Here is a 17,485-nt window from a genome sequence, read left to right as displayed (position 1 = left end):
AAAGTGGTGGAGATAGCGAAGATAAAACATCATTCATGAATTTAACTTCCTGATACTTTAAACCTATTCAAGCACATGGGTACCCCCACATATTACACCACTATTGGTACATTTATTCTACAATAATTCTTTCTATTTCGCGGCACGAACTTTTGCGATATTAAATTGCCACATATCGAGCTTTCAACACAAGAAAAATTGACGATAGACAATTATTGCATCAAGTGTGTTGCATACGAATGAGTCGAGCCAGTGTCGCATTATAAACAAGCACTAAATGATGAATGTTTACAAACCGCCGGTTGCGTTTATAAAAAAATGAATCTCCTGGTGTGCGTGAAGCGGTATAAGCATTGGTGAGCGTTCCCGAGTTGTGTTCGTAGCTTTTTTCCGCAACACGACCAGTGCCGCTGCTAGTGTGGTCGAAGTTTGTGGATTCACAGCACTACTGGGCAGTTCTGGGCAGCGAAGAAAGTCACATCAATTGTACGCAACACCGGCGAGCATAATCGACACATCAGACACACCTCCAACAACTTTCCGTCAACGAAAAGCATCAAATGCATTACACCGGGACGCGACGGTTCAAACGTCAGCCCATATGACCCGTCCCGATTGTCAGCGATGGTCATTGATACCGAGTGATCATCGTCATCCCGAGAGCGGAGATCCGTCTGCACCGTAATGCCACCGTGACCCGACCGACGACCTTCGTAGTCCTGCAAGACCAGCTTGTGTGCCTCCAGGGTAGCCAGATCACCGGCCGATTGCTCGATGGCACTCTTCTGTGGGCCTACTCTGTGGGTGATAACGATGCCAAATATCGGGACGTTGGTTGGCACCCGCACATTCGGTGCTTCCTTGTCGGCGACGAATTGCATTGTATCGGTAATGGTACCATCGAGCGTTCCAAACGACTTCTGGCTCTGTTCGAACCGCTTCAGCAGCACGCTGACGAAGAGTAAATTTCACGAACTCGATTGCGGCTCTCGAGTTTTCGGAACGTCAATCTGCCGGCAAAAAAAAAAACAATTTAAAACAATTATGTCCCAATTTCCCATTTTGCTTGGAGTTTCAATTCCTAAGAAACCTTTGGCAAATGTTTTGACACAAACTAGAACAGTTTTTAAGTTTTCCAGTGCATTTTTTTGTGCACATTTTTATCCACTTCTCAACGATTGTCTGAGATTAAGTGCACATTTTTATCCCACATTGTAGAAAATAAAGTTACAAAGGCGTGTTTTTTTTCATTCTAATGCATGCACAATATTTGCAAAGGGAGAAACTCGAAAATTTGTATAAAAGTGCATGATAACACACCCACTTCCATTATGAATCATGTCTGTCCCAGAAGTGTTATGATAATAAGGGTTGTACACCATTACGACCGCAGATAGTAAAATGCCAATATAATGCTCATCAACTTAAAATAGTGTGGTAGGTTCGGCCGCGCTTCTCAAACCGTTTCGGTGAGTCAATGCGCGGAGCGCAGTGAAAGGGTGTGGAACGAGGAAGGGAATCGTACGGAACGCGACATCAAAATTTATACACATTCGTCGCGTATCGGTTACGTCAACCCGTTCACACTTACGCAAAGTTCGAAAGAAGCACTTGCTAAGTCAGCGGAATAGCGGACTGGATCGACCTTGCGCGTCGAGTTGATGACCGAGGCGGAATCGGACACCGTGGGAGAAGTTGGGTGGAACTAGTGCAAACGTGCACTTTACTTCGATAAGGGTAATGCTGATCGGTCAACTGACTGAACAGCTGATAACCAAAAGTGGTTATCAAATTGGGCAGAGCCTTCGGCGAAATCTGCAAATTGGTGAGTTTGCCATCAGTTCGAGCTTTATTTATAACAAATATGGTGTGAAAGTTGTGACACATTTGGCAACCAGATGTATGTCAAATGTGAGCTTTCGTTTGGTTTTCCGGGTTTGGGTTTTTTACAGGGGTTTCTTAAATTATACCCAGCGTGCCTGTGTTTTATCAACTATCCGTGCATTGCAGCGAACGTTTTCCTGTTTATGCCTGGGTTTTACAGGAAAGACATGTTAAACATTCTCACTAATAAAAAACAAGAAAACACAATATATTTCAGAAAACATACTTATATTTGAGCTGGAAACAACACCAATAATCCATACAAAGTTACATCGTAAGATCCGTTGTAAAAATGGCTCTCAAATGGTTGCAACAAATAATCACAAATATAACTCCCATTATCATTAAGCTCATCAACAGCACCTAACTTGATAATGAGTGTAAAGAAGTTGTAATTATACTTTTATCTCATTCCACATACAAGTTAAGCTAACATAAATTAACGTTTGCTGTCATCATCACCATTGTATCCTTATCATGCTGAAAAATAACTTTCGCGTAATGGTTTTCACAATTTGAAGTAAACCACAGGATTATCTCTGTACAAAAAAGCACATTTGAAAGTATTTTCCCAGCTTTTTCCTTACTACAAACATTTAAAAGCGGAAAAACTCCACTAAACTGGTTCAGGAAATGGATTGTTAGATTACAATTTCATTTTGCATTACTCCGCTTCACCATACGGGTTGGTGTATCGTATCAGCAATCCAATACGTCGTTGAAAGTCCGGTGTAACCGGTTTTTCCACAATGATCTCTTGAATTAATTAATAATTTGCAATTAACTTCTGAAGCCCCGGTTTCTTGTTCTCTTTCTTCAGCACTTTCCAAGATCCAACTTCTGGGCCATGATCATCTCCATTTTTGTCTGGCGAATGTTATCAATCTGCTCATTTAGCGTAGATCAGCGTTTCACAGCGGCTGTTGATTCGTACGGTCAAGCCGTTCAACCTACTCACCAACTGAAGCACATAGCCCTCAACGGGACGCGTCTGTCAGATGGCAATCCACACAAATAGTCCCGGTGCAGCAGCCTGCTACACTCACCGCAGATCACCTGGTGGCAATCGAGCGTAGCACCGAGTTGCCCTCCCTCGGGATGAGCGGTGTCCGTCGGGTCCGCACTTTCATCAGCTTTGGTTGCCGCCGGTGTGCTTCCTCGCAAAAGTTGCACAGCTTCAATGCACACCTTTGACAGGATACGGTTGCCGGTTGCTAAAAACAAATGCCATACATTGAAACAGAAATGTAGATGTTTTTGAATTTCATCAGGGGTGAGGAGTTAACGGGTACCAACCAGTGAGGCGTGAACATGAACATGAGAAATAGAATTAGTTTTTAACTCGAGCAAGGCGTGTAAAAACACTGTTGCGCTCGGTGGCGCTGTGTTAAAATGCGAGTATTTTCATAAGGGATTTGGTCGGATGAGTGTTGTAGCAGCGAGAAACTTAATTCCATAACGTTTCATAACATGCAAACTGACGGCTAGCGAACAAAACTGAAGTTGGCCGCACAAAAAACACGGTGACAAACATCGTGACTGGAAGCACAGTGACATGTGGAGCACAAGCAGGCGCGGTCCTGAGGGGACAGTATTGCGGTTGAGATTAGTTTCGCTGACCGCTGACCCCGTTTGAATCAAATTGGATTGACATTGAAGTGATGATGAAAGATTAGTGGTATAGAAAATAAAACAAAACTAAAGTGGTACATTTTTCCATAAAAATGAAACAGAAAAACCTCGATGTAACTTATTAAATATGTGGCTTATTCGATAGGTGGCGAACTTTGGCCAAATTAATGTATGAAAACTGTTTGCTAAAATAACTATTTTTTTGCTGATCAAAACTTGTTTGAATAAAGTGATTGGCAGTGCGATAAACGAATAGCTGAAGTTTATCAGAGTGGAAACATAACTTTCAGATGCATTTGGTGCTCAAGTGGCTAGTTATTATTAGAGGTGTTTTTATTGAACGCTTCTGTTAAATCCATACCATATTCCATCTTGGCAAACGTATTTGATTCGGTGAATGTGGAAGGCATTGTTGTTTCTAAGGACTTTTGCTTTTACTCGGATCTCGGCATCAACATATCGAACGAAAACTTTGAGAATAAGAAACTCAATTGCAATATTCGCAATATGCTTAGTATATTGCGCAATATTTAGAGGGCGAGTACAAATGTTTTTTTTTTCTAGCATCCATTCCTCCATCCACCTTTGGCTGCTTGAACCTTGATGATACTAGTGCAAAATGTAAAAATGCACGTGTACCATTGATTATGTGAGCATCTTTATCTCGAATAAATAATATTGGTAAAAATTATTGTTATCTACAAAAAAGGAAAGAACAAATTCAAAACTTATCAACCTTATCTATGGCTATTAATATAGCTTAAGTAAAAAAACTTATTTAATCGCGGAAAAGAAGCAATAAACAAAATTTTCAAAATTACCAAGAATAGAAACAAAACTGCCTTTTTGCTAAAATTTTGAATCAGTTCGAAAAATAAATACTCACTATTTCTGATAAAAAAAAAACATATGTTTCATTAATTACGTGTGTTTCAAGTGTATATTTAATAAAAATTATCCATTTCTATCATAAACATTCTCCGAGAAACGTGATACTCAACCTAAGCGGGAACATAATTTTTACGTCACACTCCATTTTTCTGATACCGGACGGACTAGATTCTCATCCAGACCATCTCTTCGTCCAGTGGCAAAGCATTTTTCGTTGAAATCTCTGATAATTAAATAAGTTGATAATGTTATCTACCAGAGTTATAAATCAGCAAACAAAGGTCAACGTGAAACCCATGCAAACGTCCTTTAGATATGAACATGAAAACACTCCTTAAATATTAATAAACAGGCTTGCCGCTTGGCGCTGATGTTTACGCTTGGATGTCAAATGATAACTTGATGACAGTGAGTTTCATGAAGTGGAAATGAGTTCGGTAGAAAATGATGATTAGCGCGTGAGTGGCAATCATAGAAAAAAAAAATAGGGTAACATAACGAATACACTCTCTCTTACACTTTGGAAATTCGAACACATCGGTAAATATTCAGCCCACGCAAAATTATATCCAAAACTTTTCCGCGATTGATCAGGGATTATTTTCGGACATTTATGTGCATTTTTGGAACAGTTCTCACATACCTAAATATTGCTTTGAACGTAGAACTCACAAATCAAATTCCGAAGAAAATTTGCTTTCCAACCATCATTTTAACAGAATGATCGACGATGATCAACAACTCCAAAAGTTCCTTAACGCTAGAAATTACTATTTTCCAACAACACATAGTCTGCATTGAATAATAAATTTATTTTGTAGGAATCCACATCATGCATCACATGCTAAATTAAAACTAAACCCACCACTCTCGAACCCAATCCGTTGAGTTTCCACCGCCTGTATGGTTACCATATTCAACCACCCCTTCAGTCGCTCACCCTTTCACTGTCGCTGTCTTTCAATCTTACCATGGGATATACCCGCTTCTCGTCCTTCCTCGTCATGTATGACTTACTGCAACTTCGTCAGAACATAACGTGCACCGAGCAAATGCGATTGATGATGGTGCAAAATTTGTGTGCGAACCATACCGAGAAGAGCCCGCTGCGAAATGATGTTCTCGATTTCCTTCACCACCACAAATTGCTGCGGTAGCTGGCCAATACCGCCCGGTTCCGCTGGCAGCTCCGTTGGATGGTTACAGGTGGGACAGCCTTTTTCCCTGTCACCATGTATTACCCTAGCTTTAACTTTGTATCTGAACTGTTTAAAAAGGAAAAGAAAACCAACATAAAAATGGAGAAGGTCTTTGAGTGCTGCCGATGACACAAAATTGAGGGACGTGCAGCACACATCGATCGTTCATCCATTCATTGCCGTGGTGTTATATGTATGCGTACACTTTTGAAGGATGCGCCTGGTAACGATGACACCTGCTTGGTGCGCTTCTCTTAGAAATATGTTCACCAGAAATGTGTGTCATCTTTGCCCGATGACAACGAGACGATGTCGCTTTAAATGTGACGCAAATTGTGAGCGTTTCATTTTGCGTGGATGGGCTTTAAGAAGATCGTGGCGTTTCACACGAGCAGTTATTCTCCATATTTTGTGCTAATCCACTGAAAAACATGAAAAGGCTATCGTTACTCAACCAAGCACATGACGATATATTTTCCGTTCTCTTTTCATTGTTCACTACAATTTTGTAGCAGGTAAAAGTGAAGGGAGTGATTTTTTCTGATACTTAACTTCTTTAAAAGTGTTTTTGATTTACAACATCTGCAACAGCATGCAATTAAAGAAAAGGGCTACCGTTCAAGGGCAATGACGAGCATACTTTACCTTGTCTGGCTTTACTGGCGATCACAAACAGTTGTTATAGTTTAAAAGATATAATTCTCTCTTTTTTATTGATTAATATTTCATTTCATATCAGTAGTGGCATAAACATCTGTAGCGCCAACTTGTTTGATAAATAGTTGTATTGTTTGTAGTTTTAATAAAAAAAATCAGTTTTATTAGCTTAGTTCAAACGTGACGGAACGTTTTATACTTTACTCATGAACGTAAAATTGTATTTCACTGAAGTGTTTGCATTTTATTCTACACATGCCAAAGTTAAAATAAAGCATAAATATCATATTTACATATTTAGACATCCAAATTTATAAGTTACGCATCACTGTAGATAAACCAGCTATCATGGGTTCAAGTCGCAAATGAATTGTGCCGCCATACGTAGGACTGACTATCCAGCTATAGGGAATAACAATTAGTCACTGAAATCCAAACGCTTTCGTGGTACAAGCAGGCCTTGACCGGCAACGGTTGTTGAGACAAAGAAGAAGAACAAGAGGGAGAAGAAAACTGAGACTTTTATTGTTGATACGAAGTGCAACTTGAACAAACTAAAAACTTTATTTATAATAAAACTCAAGCAATACTTATAGTTGTACTTGTTTTCAAATATACAGCTTTACTACTTCGACACCCTTATGTAAGAGTTGAGGGTTCAGCACACTTTAAGGTAACTAGTTCAAAAAAGCTAACGATCCTTCAATTCAAAGAATAATAGTCACAATTGTGTTTGTTTAGTTGCTGCAAACAGCACAACAAAAAACCTACACATCAGCGTTGCACTCTTCTCCACGACCAGACAAGTGAGCGACCGAAGGCATACATAGCAAACACAAAACGTGCCCCACATGTGGCCTCAATAAATCTTTGCTTATCGTACACCAGCCGGCAAACTGATATGCGTTGTACAACAACCGAACACACTTAACCACACATACACACACATACACTCACTGACCAATGAGGCTCACAACTTACGGTCCCAACCGAAGCCGCCATTTTCATTGACGCGCTGCCAGAACCGTGCGTGACCGTCGCGGCAACCTGCTCCAAGCACGTCCGACAAAACGTGTGCAGATAGTCTAGCACACGTGGTTCGCGTATCAGCTTCTGGCACAGCCCCCACAGGAACCGGTCGGGCAGAAAGTCAGCCAGGAAGTGGTAGATTGTGCTACCAATAGGTTTAGTAATATCCGCACCAACCAGGGTTGTTTATTGAGCGGCAGTGAAGCAAGAACGAAAAAAAAGTTGGAGTTGGGCACGACCAGGTGAGTGAGTAAACAGGCGAGCTTCAGGAGTAAACGACGACTACGATCCACGCTTTCCATGTACTTACGATATCTCGTCAAATTTATATTGTGCCCTTTGGAGTAGCTGACTGCTGACCGATACCTGCGTGCTTACCGACCCACGAGATCCATCGACATCCTCCTGTGGTGAAGTGGAGGCGGAATCATCATCATCATCTTCAGCGAACCAGCCCGTGTGCCTGCTGGACTTCCCGGAAGTGGCTCCGTATGCTGCTCGAGGGCATCTCCGATTAATTGCTCTAAGCTGAGTTACGTCGCAGTAGGTAGAAGAGTAGGTTTTGGACGGTGGGAATGGATCGCCTAGTGCGACCCGCACGCTCTATCGCGTGGCGCACACCCAGTTGCTACGCGGTTAGATTAAAAGTCAATTTCCCACTGCCCTTGGGCATTGCTTCAAGTGCTGTACCTGTGTCAATGGTCTGATCCCATTCGTTAGACCAAATCGGAATGGTCGTGCTGGAGCGAATGGTGGTTCCAGCTCGGGACGTTCGATATTTCACGATCCATTAGCACTTCTCAATTCAGCAATGCTACAAAATTGTTGGTGCTCGGGTGTGATCATCGAGCACAATGTAAGCACGAAACCGGTTACCGATAAAAGCCACACTAAAATCGAAGCAAAAGGACGAACGTTAACCGATACCGATCAACTTTAGCAAACTGAAGTACAGCCTAGCGCCCAGTGGCCCATAATTCAATTAGTACTACCACGAACCACACACGACCACGGGCATATGCTTTGGAAGTAGAGAACGGCGATAATTGTTAAGGGAAAGCGCGGCAAAATGACACTATTAAGGATATTTTTATGTATTCCATTGGTTGTTTTGCTGAACTCTGATGCTTTAAATACAATCGATGTTTCATCATCTCTGTCATGAAAATCATTTAGAAATAGAAGTATTAACAATAAATATAAATGACCTTCGCTTTAAGCATTCCCTCTTATTACTTCTGTTGATAAAATTCTGTTGAGTCACTTTTCAATTAAACAACCCTGATGGTTGGACGACCATTTCGTAAAAGTAGAAATATGTTGGATACCAATCAGTCTGTTATGATAAAAACAATCAAACAAAACCTAAATTATATTGCTTTTTTTGTTGATGGTGTAGTTTTGTCTGTTGTTGTTTAATATCGATGTTTTCATTAATATGGAATATCAATAGAATATGGTAGTGAATTGACTGACAGAAAAATACTGTGACATCAGGGGCTATTGGGGGTTTGACACATTTTTAATTTAATTAAATAAATCACGAAAATTATATAAAATTAAAAAGCAGCATGTCCAGGGATTGGGTATAAAGATGTTCAATGAATATTTGCCAAATGTCCGAAATTTAAACTTGTCCGTAATTTTAATCATAACGGTACATGGTTTGTCTATTCATGTTTTAAAGTTATTTTAATCTTGTTCCTTACTAATCCTAGAGGATCAATCAACAACTATAATTCTCAAAACACATCCACACTGCATAAAGTAGAGCCTAGCTCCAATGCGAAACTTATTTGCATCTTTAGTTTCAATAGCTAAAACAAGAAGTGCAATGTTATCAATCCTACATTAATTGAAATTTTCCGCGCGATAAATTGTATGATTGAAAATGGTTTCGGAAAACCAAATGATGTATGAACTAATTCTTCAATTGCTTAATACTGTTGGAAATACTGTATCTAGCTTTGAAAAATGTAAGTTTAAGGACCACAACAAATTTTCAAACCATTGGGAAATTCAGGCCCTTTGTGACGTGTCAAAATATGATGAATGTTTTCGAAATTGTTTTGTATTTACAATACATCGTTACTCCAATCGCAAAATCTCTCCCGTGACTGTTCATATTTATACTCCTGTAGCCTTCGAGTAGAAGATCAGTGGTTTTAGGAGCTGCCGAAAGTCTTCAATGGCTGTCATTGGTGTTCTAAAAGATAGCTCGATGTCAAATTGGTACACCATAGTTTTGGTTATGATGAAAATGTAGTTAATCACAAAAAACAGATCTTATTGATTCTCTTTTCAAATAAAAACTAACTGTATATTGCATTGTTGAAGTTAGCTTTAGCTGAGATTGTGATGCAACAGTGAGTTTACTTTATTAATGATGTATGCGCGTGGAAGTTTTGGCTTATGCCTTCTTCTACAATGTAGGGCGTTAAATAATCTATGAAAATGTTGCAGCAGCATCTACAAAAATGCAACAGAACCATATTTGTATATTTGTTTCATAAACTGTGCTTAAAGTTTTCCCAAAAAAATACGTTAAAACGAAATTATGTTACATCCGTTTTAGTTTGCCGATGTGGCTTAAAATCTTCCTGACTTTGACATTCCGTCTATATATTTTGGCAACTACTGTTTGAGCAACAAATTCATAGACCTTGACCTAGGGCAGCGCTCTATCAACCATCGAACGAAACATCAAACCTAATCCAGCGTGTAGAATACCATTGACGTATGCAGTCAGATACCTTTGTGCATACTAGCACACAGTAAATGTTTTTGAAGTTTTCAAGAACCACTTATCCTTCCTAGACCATCACACGAACAAGCTCTACATGTTTTTTCATGCATGCCTCAAAGCTTTTGACCATTGTTGTACTAATATCGTGAAATTAATGTTGTTAGTAACACAACACATAGTTTGTGCATTTCGTTCATATGGTACAATATTGCATCGAGGTTCCACAGGACAACGAGTTTGTTTTTGTTGTCTTTGTTCGTTGTAAAATTTCGAATTTCGTAAAGTCTATTTGCCACTATGCTGGGAAAATGACAGCGGACGATACTACTGCGTGTGGCGTATTTCATTACCGATGTGCCGATATATTTCGTTTGCAAATGTAGTATCGAATTCTAGCCACTGGTTATGTAGTCAGATCTACTTTAAGAATTTCATTGCGAGAGCAAACAATTGGCACCCCTTTTTCATGATCTACAAAAGGTTAGGGAAAAAGTTGTCGATACACGTTTCAGCGCTTAAAATAACTGTAGCTAACGCACCTGAGTGTAAGTTTCATAATTTACTGGCATAAGACCAGCAATCAACAATTCAGATTTTTTTTACGTACGTAATAGTAGCAACTTGTATTCTTTCTGTCGCTTATCATCCAGCAAATATCAAGGAAAATACATCAAAACAATATGCAGATCGTCTTTGCTTACCGTTAAAATTGCCACTGGCTCCTAGTATAAAATGAACCGACAGTTCTAGGAACACGGAAAACAGAACGGACTCCACATACCAATAGCTTTGTGAGGAACAAGAATCTCGAATGATCTACGAGCTATACATTTCAAACAACACGCCTTTTACTTACTCTACTATGCGTCGATGCTCCACGAGACATATTCTCCATTTGCGGCGAAACATAATTTCCGGCGAGCACAGGCATACAGGCATGATCACCCGAACTAGGCATACAGGCATGATCAACCCGAGCTGCTTAAGCTGACTTTGTATTGATGAAAGAGCAAAATTTTCAGAAACAGTAACCCGTTGATAGTGAAGACAAATAATCAACCAAAATCCATCTGCACATGCCAGTGATGTAGAAGAAAATCTACAGTATAACTGTGGTTCAATGGTCTTATCACCGTCCAAGCGACGTACGGAATTTCACAACAAAAATTAAAAAAAAAACAAACATCATCACCACATTTTCGACAGGAAAAAACCAATTGCATTCCTATTTTGAAATTCAAAAATTCATACTGAATTATGTTTCCCAAAGGATTCACAATTTACCTTGATAAACTCTATTGGAAGAAGGCAACCTTTCTTAACATCCATGCAAATGAGCGTCCTAAAAATGAAACATACACTTGAATTGTCGTTGAGTTAACACTGAAAAGTAGACTATGAGCTTGCTGATTGAACATTTTAATTACCAGCACTAACCGGTCCATACTATAAACTACTAGCCCAGCTCGAGAACGGTGATTAAATCACCTCAATGGCGTGTCCGAGCTCAACAACCCCTTTGACGTAGATACAAATAACAGTTGCGTTAGCAGCTGGTATTAAAATATATATACCCTGACTGCCAACTGTCAACAAGAAGCTACACGGACACCACACCTTTGGCTTTTTTGCTTATGCATTTCACTCTCGGATCATCTTATTGCTAACTAAATCAGTGTGAAATGTCAAGCACGTTCCAGAATCACTGCATACAGTGCATAATTAATCCATAATGCTCACGAGACAGCAGCTCCGCGGGCGGGAAATCCGTCTCATGTTAAACTACCAATTGATTTTTTGATATTGTACCCACTCAATTCATAATTACTCTACAGCTTCGCTAGCTCCTGCACATCTTTGTTCCGTGGTCCCTATCGTCCCAGTTTCTCCAGGTTCATAGCTCTTCGCTCAGTTTACTGCTGGCGAGTGTTGTGTTGGAATTTGGATCATCATCCAGCATAGAGTTTTGGAGCATTTCCTGGTACGTCTTGACAGGCGTCTGGAAGTAGATAGTATCGATGGATTAAATAAGAGCCAGCTAGGCAGCCGAAGCAGAGGTAGTTATTCAGCTCATAGAGCAAATGGTGCATTGCTATGAAGTAAATGAAGTGCAGCAAAACCAGAATGCGAGCTCACCGATATCGTCACGAATTAAACTGTTTCAGCCACAATGATTATTTCGGTCCTCTAGGATAGCTGGTACTTCACGCAACGGAGAGACATCGGCCGATTGGTGACAACATTCTTGACGTCGGCATTCTTAACAGGGCTGCTTGCTTGTGTGTGATTGTGTACAGTAACACAAGCCCTTTCCACAATGCCTAATGTTTTATCAAATTCACTTTGCCACTCGGTGAAAAAATAAGCTGCATAGCTATGGCAGTCCCCGTTTGCTAAGGGAAATTTTGCCTAACGCAATCACGGTTTACGGGCATGCGAACACTATGGTAGACACACATATTCACACATATTCACACACAGCTTGGCGCCGGTGAATTGCTACCTGTTCAATGTTGCTAATGCGTCGACAATGCCACTAAACTCCGAGGAGCGGGAGAGGAAAGGATAAGAAGAAAGTCAGTAAATTCTGGAGCGGCGTTTCAGGAATCACAGTTTAACGAGACGACACAAAACGAGACAATCGCTTTCCCCCTTCACACTCTCTCCTACTCACCTTTATCCTCTCTGCCTAATGGAGCGATTCATGGGGAAATTATTGTATTCCTGTTCAAACAAAACCTACACCTTGAGCCAAGCGCAGATGTTGACGATGATGATGATGACAATCATGCCCGGTCATGATGCTCCGATGCATCAGAAGCAATAGCAGCAGATGTGTGAATGCACAATTTTATGCATGCCATGCTCCAAACAGCAGCTCTTGTGTACCGTAGTGATATGCACAATCGGGAATCTAATGATGCAAATAGTATTTGCTCGACCAATCGTACTCGGAAGCGTCTTAATACGTGCGGAAATGTTCTTTGAACCCGATGCTATGCACGAGTAAATAGTGTTTGCATCAGTAATCAATCAACAATAACATTCCGGCACCGGAAGAAGGTATAGCTATGAGCATTCCATTTAATTTGCGAGCTTTGGTGTCATCATTATCATGATCGTCAAACTGTTCGACCTTAATTATGCGTGCAATAATTGTCGGTCAGGCGTTTTATTTGTTTTGTGCTACCTAAGGTAGTGCTTATGAGGCCGCATTCGCCGCACCTGTTCTATGAAAACTTATTTTGAATAAATTGTAATATCCATTAACGAAGTGAAAAGTATTAATTATTCTCTTACGCGTTCAAATGAAAAAAAAAGGTTTGATAAGTGGCGTATTCTATATTCATCTATGAGAAGGCCGCATAAGACCAATGGAATTTAAAAAATACATATCAAAATATCAAATAGACCTTCTCTGACTACAATTTGTATCAAACCTATGAAGAGATTAACATGCGTGGTAAGTATTCGGATATCTTTTCAAAGATCTGCCTCATGGTTTACGTCTGTCAGCAATTTATGTTCCGTTTGGGAAAAGTGTTGGTTCCCACTACCGGTGTATGACAACCCGACTACGATGTATGGGATAGCAGTTTTTGTTGGGAGTAATAAACTCCACTATATCCCTTTGGTTGCTACAGTCCGATCTTATTCAATAAAGGATACAATATAATAATATTATTCAAATCACAAGGCATTTGATCCTCGTTAGATGTTTTTTTCTGTTTTGATCATAACTAGTTAATTTGGCCCGGTTAGTGGGTTACATAGCAAATGCAGAGTTATCAAATCTGTTATCTGTTTTATTTTGATAAGTAACAATTCCTGAATACGCAAACTGTTACAGTTCATTTCCGACTAAATATATTATTAACTGAATAAGTGAATAAGCAAGAAAGATGTTATGTATGTTACCAGTATGCCAGTATTTGTATTGTTCCTGTTGGACTTAAAAGCAGGCTTTCCTTAAACATAACGGGCACTAAGATTAATTATTTTCGTGTATCAATCTTTTTTAATTAGTCAATCACCTCGTGGTAAACAATGTTTCTCACTGTGACACCCTCAAGATCATAATCGGGATTCACTATCAGCACCGCCACGTTCTTCCTTGATGTCACTCGCGACAGTGCAACGTAAAGCTGTCCGTGTGCGAACACATCTGAGGGTAGGTACAAACCAAGGTGGTGTAGGGATTGACCTTGCGCCTTGTTTATAGTCATTGCGAAGCAAACCTGGACCGGGAATTGCTTGCGACGAATTTGAAACGGAAGGTTTACATCGTTGCTATCACAAAAGATACGTGGCAACAACACATCGTCTCCCCGCCGTTTGCCAGTTAAAATCCGTGCATGTAAGCAATGTGGTTTCATATCGATGATCTGTAAACGCGTCCCATTGCATAGCCCTCTCTCGGTGTTAAGATTTCGCAGAAGCAGTACTGGTGTGTTTTTCTTCAACCGCAGACAATGAACTGGAATTCCGCTCACATTAATAGAGTGCAGAAACTCTGGTGGCAACTGAAGCGCCTCTTGCTCTTCCGGGTTGACCAACGTGTCTACCGAAAGATACTCCTGCACCTGGCCAGGTAATTGTTCCAACACACTGTTGTTGATAGCTGTCACATCAGAATTTTTTGGTGAGAGTATTGCTCGATCTGTGAAATATTCTGCTTTTCGATAATGCCACCGTAAGTTCGGATAAACTCGCTTTACCAACTTCCTCACGTCGGCATCAATGCTGGAAGAGTTGGGTAACACCATATCGTGTGGAAGCTTTGCTACAGAGGCGTGCATTCCCGGATATGTGGAATGGCGACCCTCACCGATGCAGAGTAGAAAATCAGCAAATTGTTGTAGATCATTGGCATTCTGTACGGTTGGCGCAGTTCGAACGCGCATGTTGGTTTTTAACCGCAAAACCCGAAACAGCCTCCACAATGGACTTTTCTTTATACATTGCTGAACCACCTGTGCATCGGTACCTTTCGGAACTATTGGTAAAATCTGCCGGAAGTCACCACAAAGCAGTACCACCTTACCACCAAACGGCCGATGTACACCTACAATGTCTTTTAAGCTACGATCTACTGCTTCCAGAGCAAAGCGACTGCTCATCGAAGCTTCGTCCCAGACGATAAGAGAGGTTTGCCGCATTAGGTCCGCAAGCGACGATTGGGTTGGTATGTTGCAGGTGCTATACTCGTCCAGCACCAGTGGCAGCTTAAAAGTTGTGTGCACTGTTCTACCACCAGTCAGAAGTAACGCGGCGATACCGCTCGCAGCTGGAGCCAGTGCTATCTTTGACTTCCGCCTCGTATACGCCAGAATTTTCTCTAAGAGGAAAGATTTTCCGGTACCACCAGGACCATCCAGAAAGAAAAGGTTGTGATGCTCTTCTGGAAAATCTTCTATCTCTGGTCCGATACGATCTACCGCGGCAGTGACAATATCGTACACCACTCTTTGCTCGGAATTCAGTAGATTTATCGATGCAAGCGTTTCGTCTAGTACATTGAAGCTATACGAACGTTCTGCATCGATGTGCGAATTTACATCGTTATGCTGATCGGATTGAAGGTGCATCGGAAGATGTTGAAAATCAGCCAATTGTGGCATGTCTGGAAAGTTGGTCAGCGTTTTTGATGGTGTCATTTGACGCAAATATCTGTCGATGACGCGCAGAGCACAAAATTGCTCCTGTGTACGTAGCAGCATGTTTTGATCAGAGTCCTGCGTTGTATAACGCTCTCGATGCTGCCAATGGAAATCCTCACATAAATGTAACACGTACGACTCCCACAGGCGGCGAGGATTTTGTGGCTGTTGCGACAGGATGATTGCGAACAGATGGCGCAGTTGAGATGGCATATGGAACGAAAAGGCTTCCTGCATTGCCCGATCCCATTCATGCTCATCTTGTAGTAGCCCAGCCATAGTAGCTGCTTCATGGTAAGACGCATAAACGATACCGTCAACCGTCCGAAGGTCTTCAAATGAAGTTGGGCCCTTGCGATAGCACAGCATCAACCGCAAGCAGTACCGTTCCATCTGCGACATCGGACAGTATACCATACGACCAATCACGATGCTTGCGTCACGAATGCGTTGAATCCACTGGCATCCTGAGCCTTCATGCCATGGAAGTCGCTGAGTTGGCTTGGCATATCGGAAGTACGTCGGTAGCTCTTGATATGTGAGATTTCGCGCGGAAGGATCATTTGCCATCAGCTGAAAGAAGCGCGTTAGCATTGTGTGGTGGCCTCGTTCGATGACAGATTCGATGTTTTCGTTCGAATTAAAGACGATTCCCTGTTGGTTCTCGAGGTGTATCGGTAGTACGACGACAGTGACTGTTTTTTCCTGCATCTCGAAACCGAAGATGATTGCCATGGCCTGAGATGCTGATATGTACCGAGCATCAAGATATTCTTGTATCTCGTTCAATGATGTAGATGGCGAAATTACTACTCGGTCGTGTCCCTTATACACGTACTTGTAAAGGTACTTAACACTGGCCACCGACGAACATACCTCGACGTTTATGTGACAATCGTATTTATGACACAACCACGGATTGAAGGGTACAACATAACGATTGTCCAGGTGTACACCCTTTACTGTTACAGTACGTCCATCGTTGCGTCGTCTATATACTGGATAACCGTCATCGGCTTGTTTTGTTTCATTGGTGAAATTTTTCGGGAACCTTTTCGAACATACACCATCTTTCATACACGGTGCATCCGGATTCGATCTACCGCATGGTCCATGCATCATGCACATGCGTACTGTTTGATAAAGTTGTTCGTTTTCTGGATCCGGGATTTCGGCAGAGACTAAACGGTCATAATCATCCGCCGATCGTGGCTTGTCCGCTTCAGCAAGCATCAGCAAACAGTGAGCATGGGGAAGGCCACGCTTCTGGTATTCAATAACATGAATGCGTGCAATCTCTAAACCAAGAACTCCAGCCGAAAGGTCATCCAAGATAGATTTTAGTTTCAGTCGAAACACACGGGCCGTCAGATCTGGTCGATCTGCGGCATGTTGTCGTGGAAGTAAAGCTTCCGATACCTCTACCCATTTCGGGTTGCAAGTGACAGTGATAAATAAATCTGGCTTTCCAATAGCTCTCACAATGGCCATCGAATCTTGATATTGGGCGCGCATATAGCGCTCGCCTCCTGGGAAAGATGGGGCAAGAATAATGCGTGTGCCCGCTTGCCCAAGTGTTCGGTCGTGTTCGAGCGGATCTTCCGGTAACGGATTGACGATTGGACCAGCAAAATCCATTATGCCAGCGTATGCATCGGCACGCAGCTGTGCTTGATGTTCACGTTGGAACTTGAGCCGCTGTTCTTCGATCTTACAGCATTGATCAACGGCGTACTGTTGCATAAGGCGTCCTGCACGATGGATTAGGGATGTTTGTCCGGCCCTTG

At 41.4% G+C, this 17,485-nt stretch overlaps 1 protein-coding gene across 1 annotated transcript; it reads right to left on the bottom strand.

The window, feature by feature from the left end:
• Window positions 1-437: 437 nt before the first annotated feature.
• Window positions 438-17,441, bottom strand: LOC121595658. The gene is made up of 4 exons (XM_041919792.1): window positions 14,999-17,441; window positions 14,532-14,659; window positions 5,425-5,672; window positions 438-951 (listed from the first exon to the last, which is right to left on the bottom strand). The coding sequence occupies exons 1-4, from the start codon at window positions 17,439-17,441 to the stop codon at window positions 438-440; spliced, it is 3,333 nt and encodes a 1,110-aa protein (XP_041775726.1).
• Between the last annotated feature and the right edge of the window lie 44 nt (window positions 17,442-17,485).

This window comes from Anopheles merus, chromosome 3R, assembly GCF_017562075.2.
Source record: "Anopheles merus strain MAF chromosome 3R, AmerM5.1, whole genome shotgun sequence".
Taxonomy (NCBI): domain Eukaryota; kingdom Metazoa; phylum Arthropoda; class Insecta; order Diptera; family Culicidae; genus Anopheles; species Anopheles merus.
Note: the sequence above shows the minus strand (reverse complement) of the source record. Positions and strands in the feature narration are given on the sequence as shown.

Bases quoted from the DNA above. Each gene is read 5' to 3' on its own strand.
- LOC121595658 (XM_041919792.1), bottom strand. From the start codon at position 17,441: ATGCAACAGTACGCCGTTGATCAATGCTGTAAGATCGAAGAACAGCGG. The intron at 5,673-14,531 runs GTGAGCGGAATT...CTTTTTAAACAG, and splicing joins AGTTTCTGCACTCTATTAAT to TTCAGATACAAAGTTAAAGC. The intron at 952-5,424 runs GTAAGTCATACA...ACTCTTCGTCAG, and splicing joins TATGTTCTGACGAAGTTGCA to CGTGCTGCTGAAGCGGTTCG.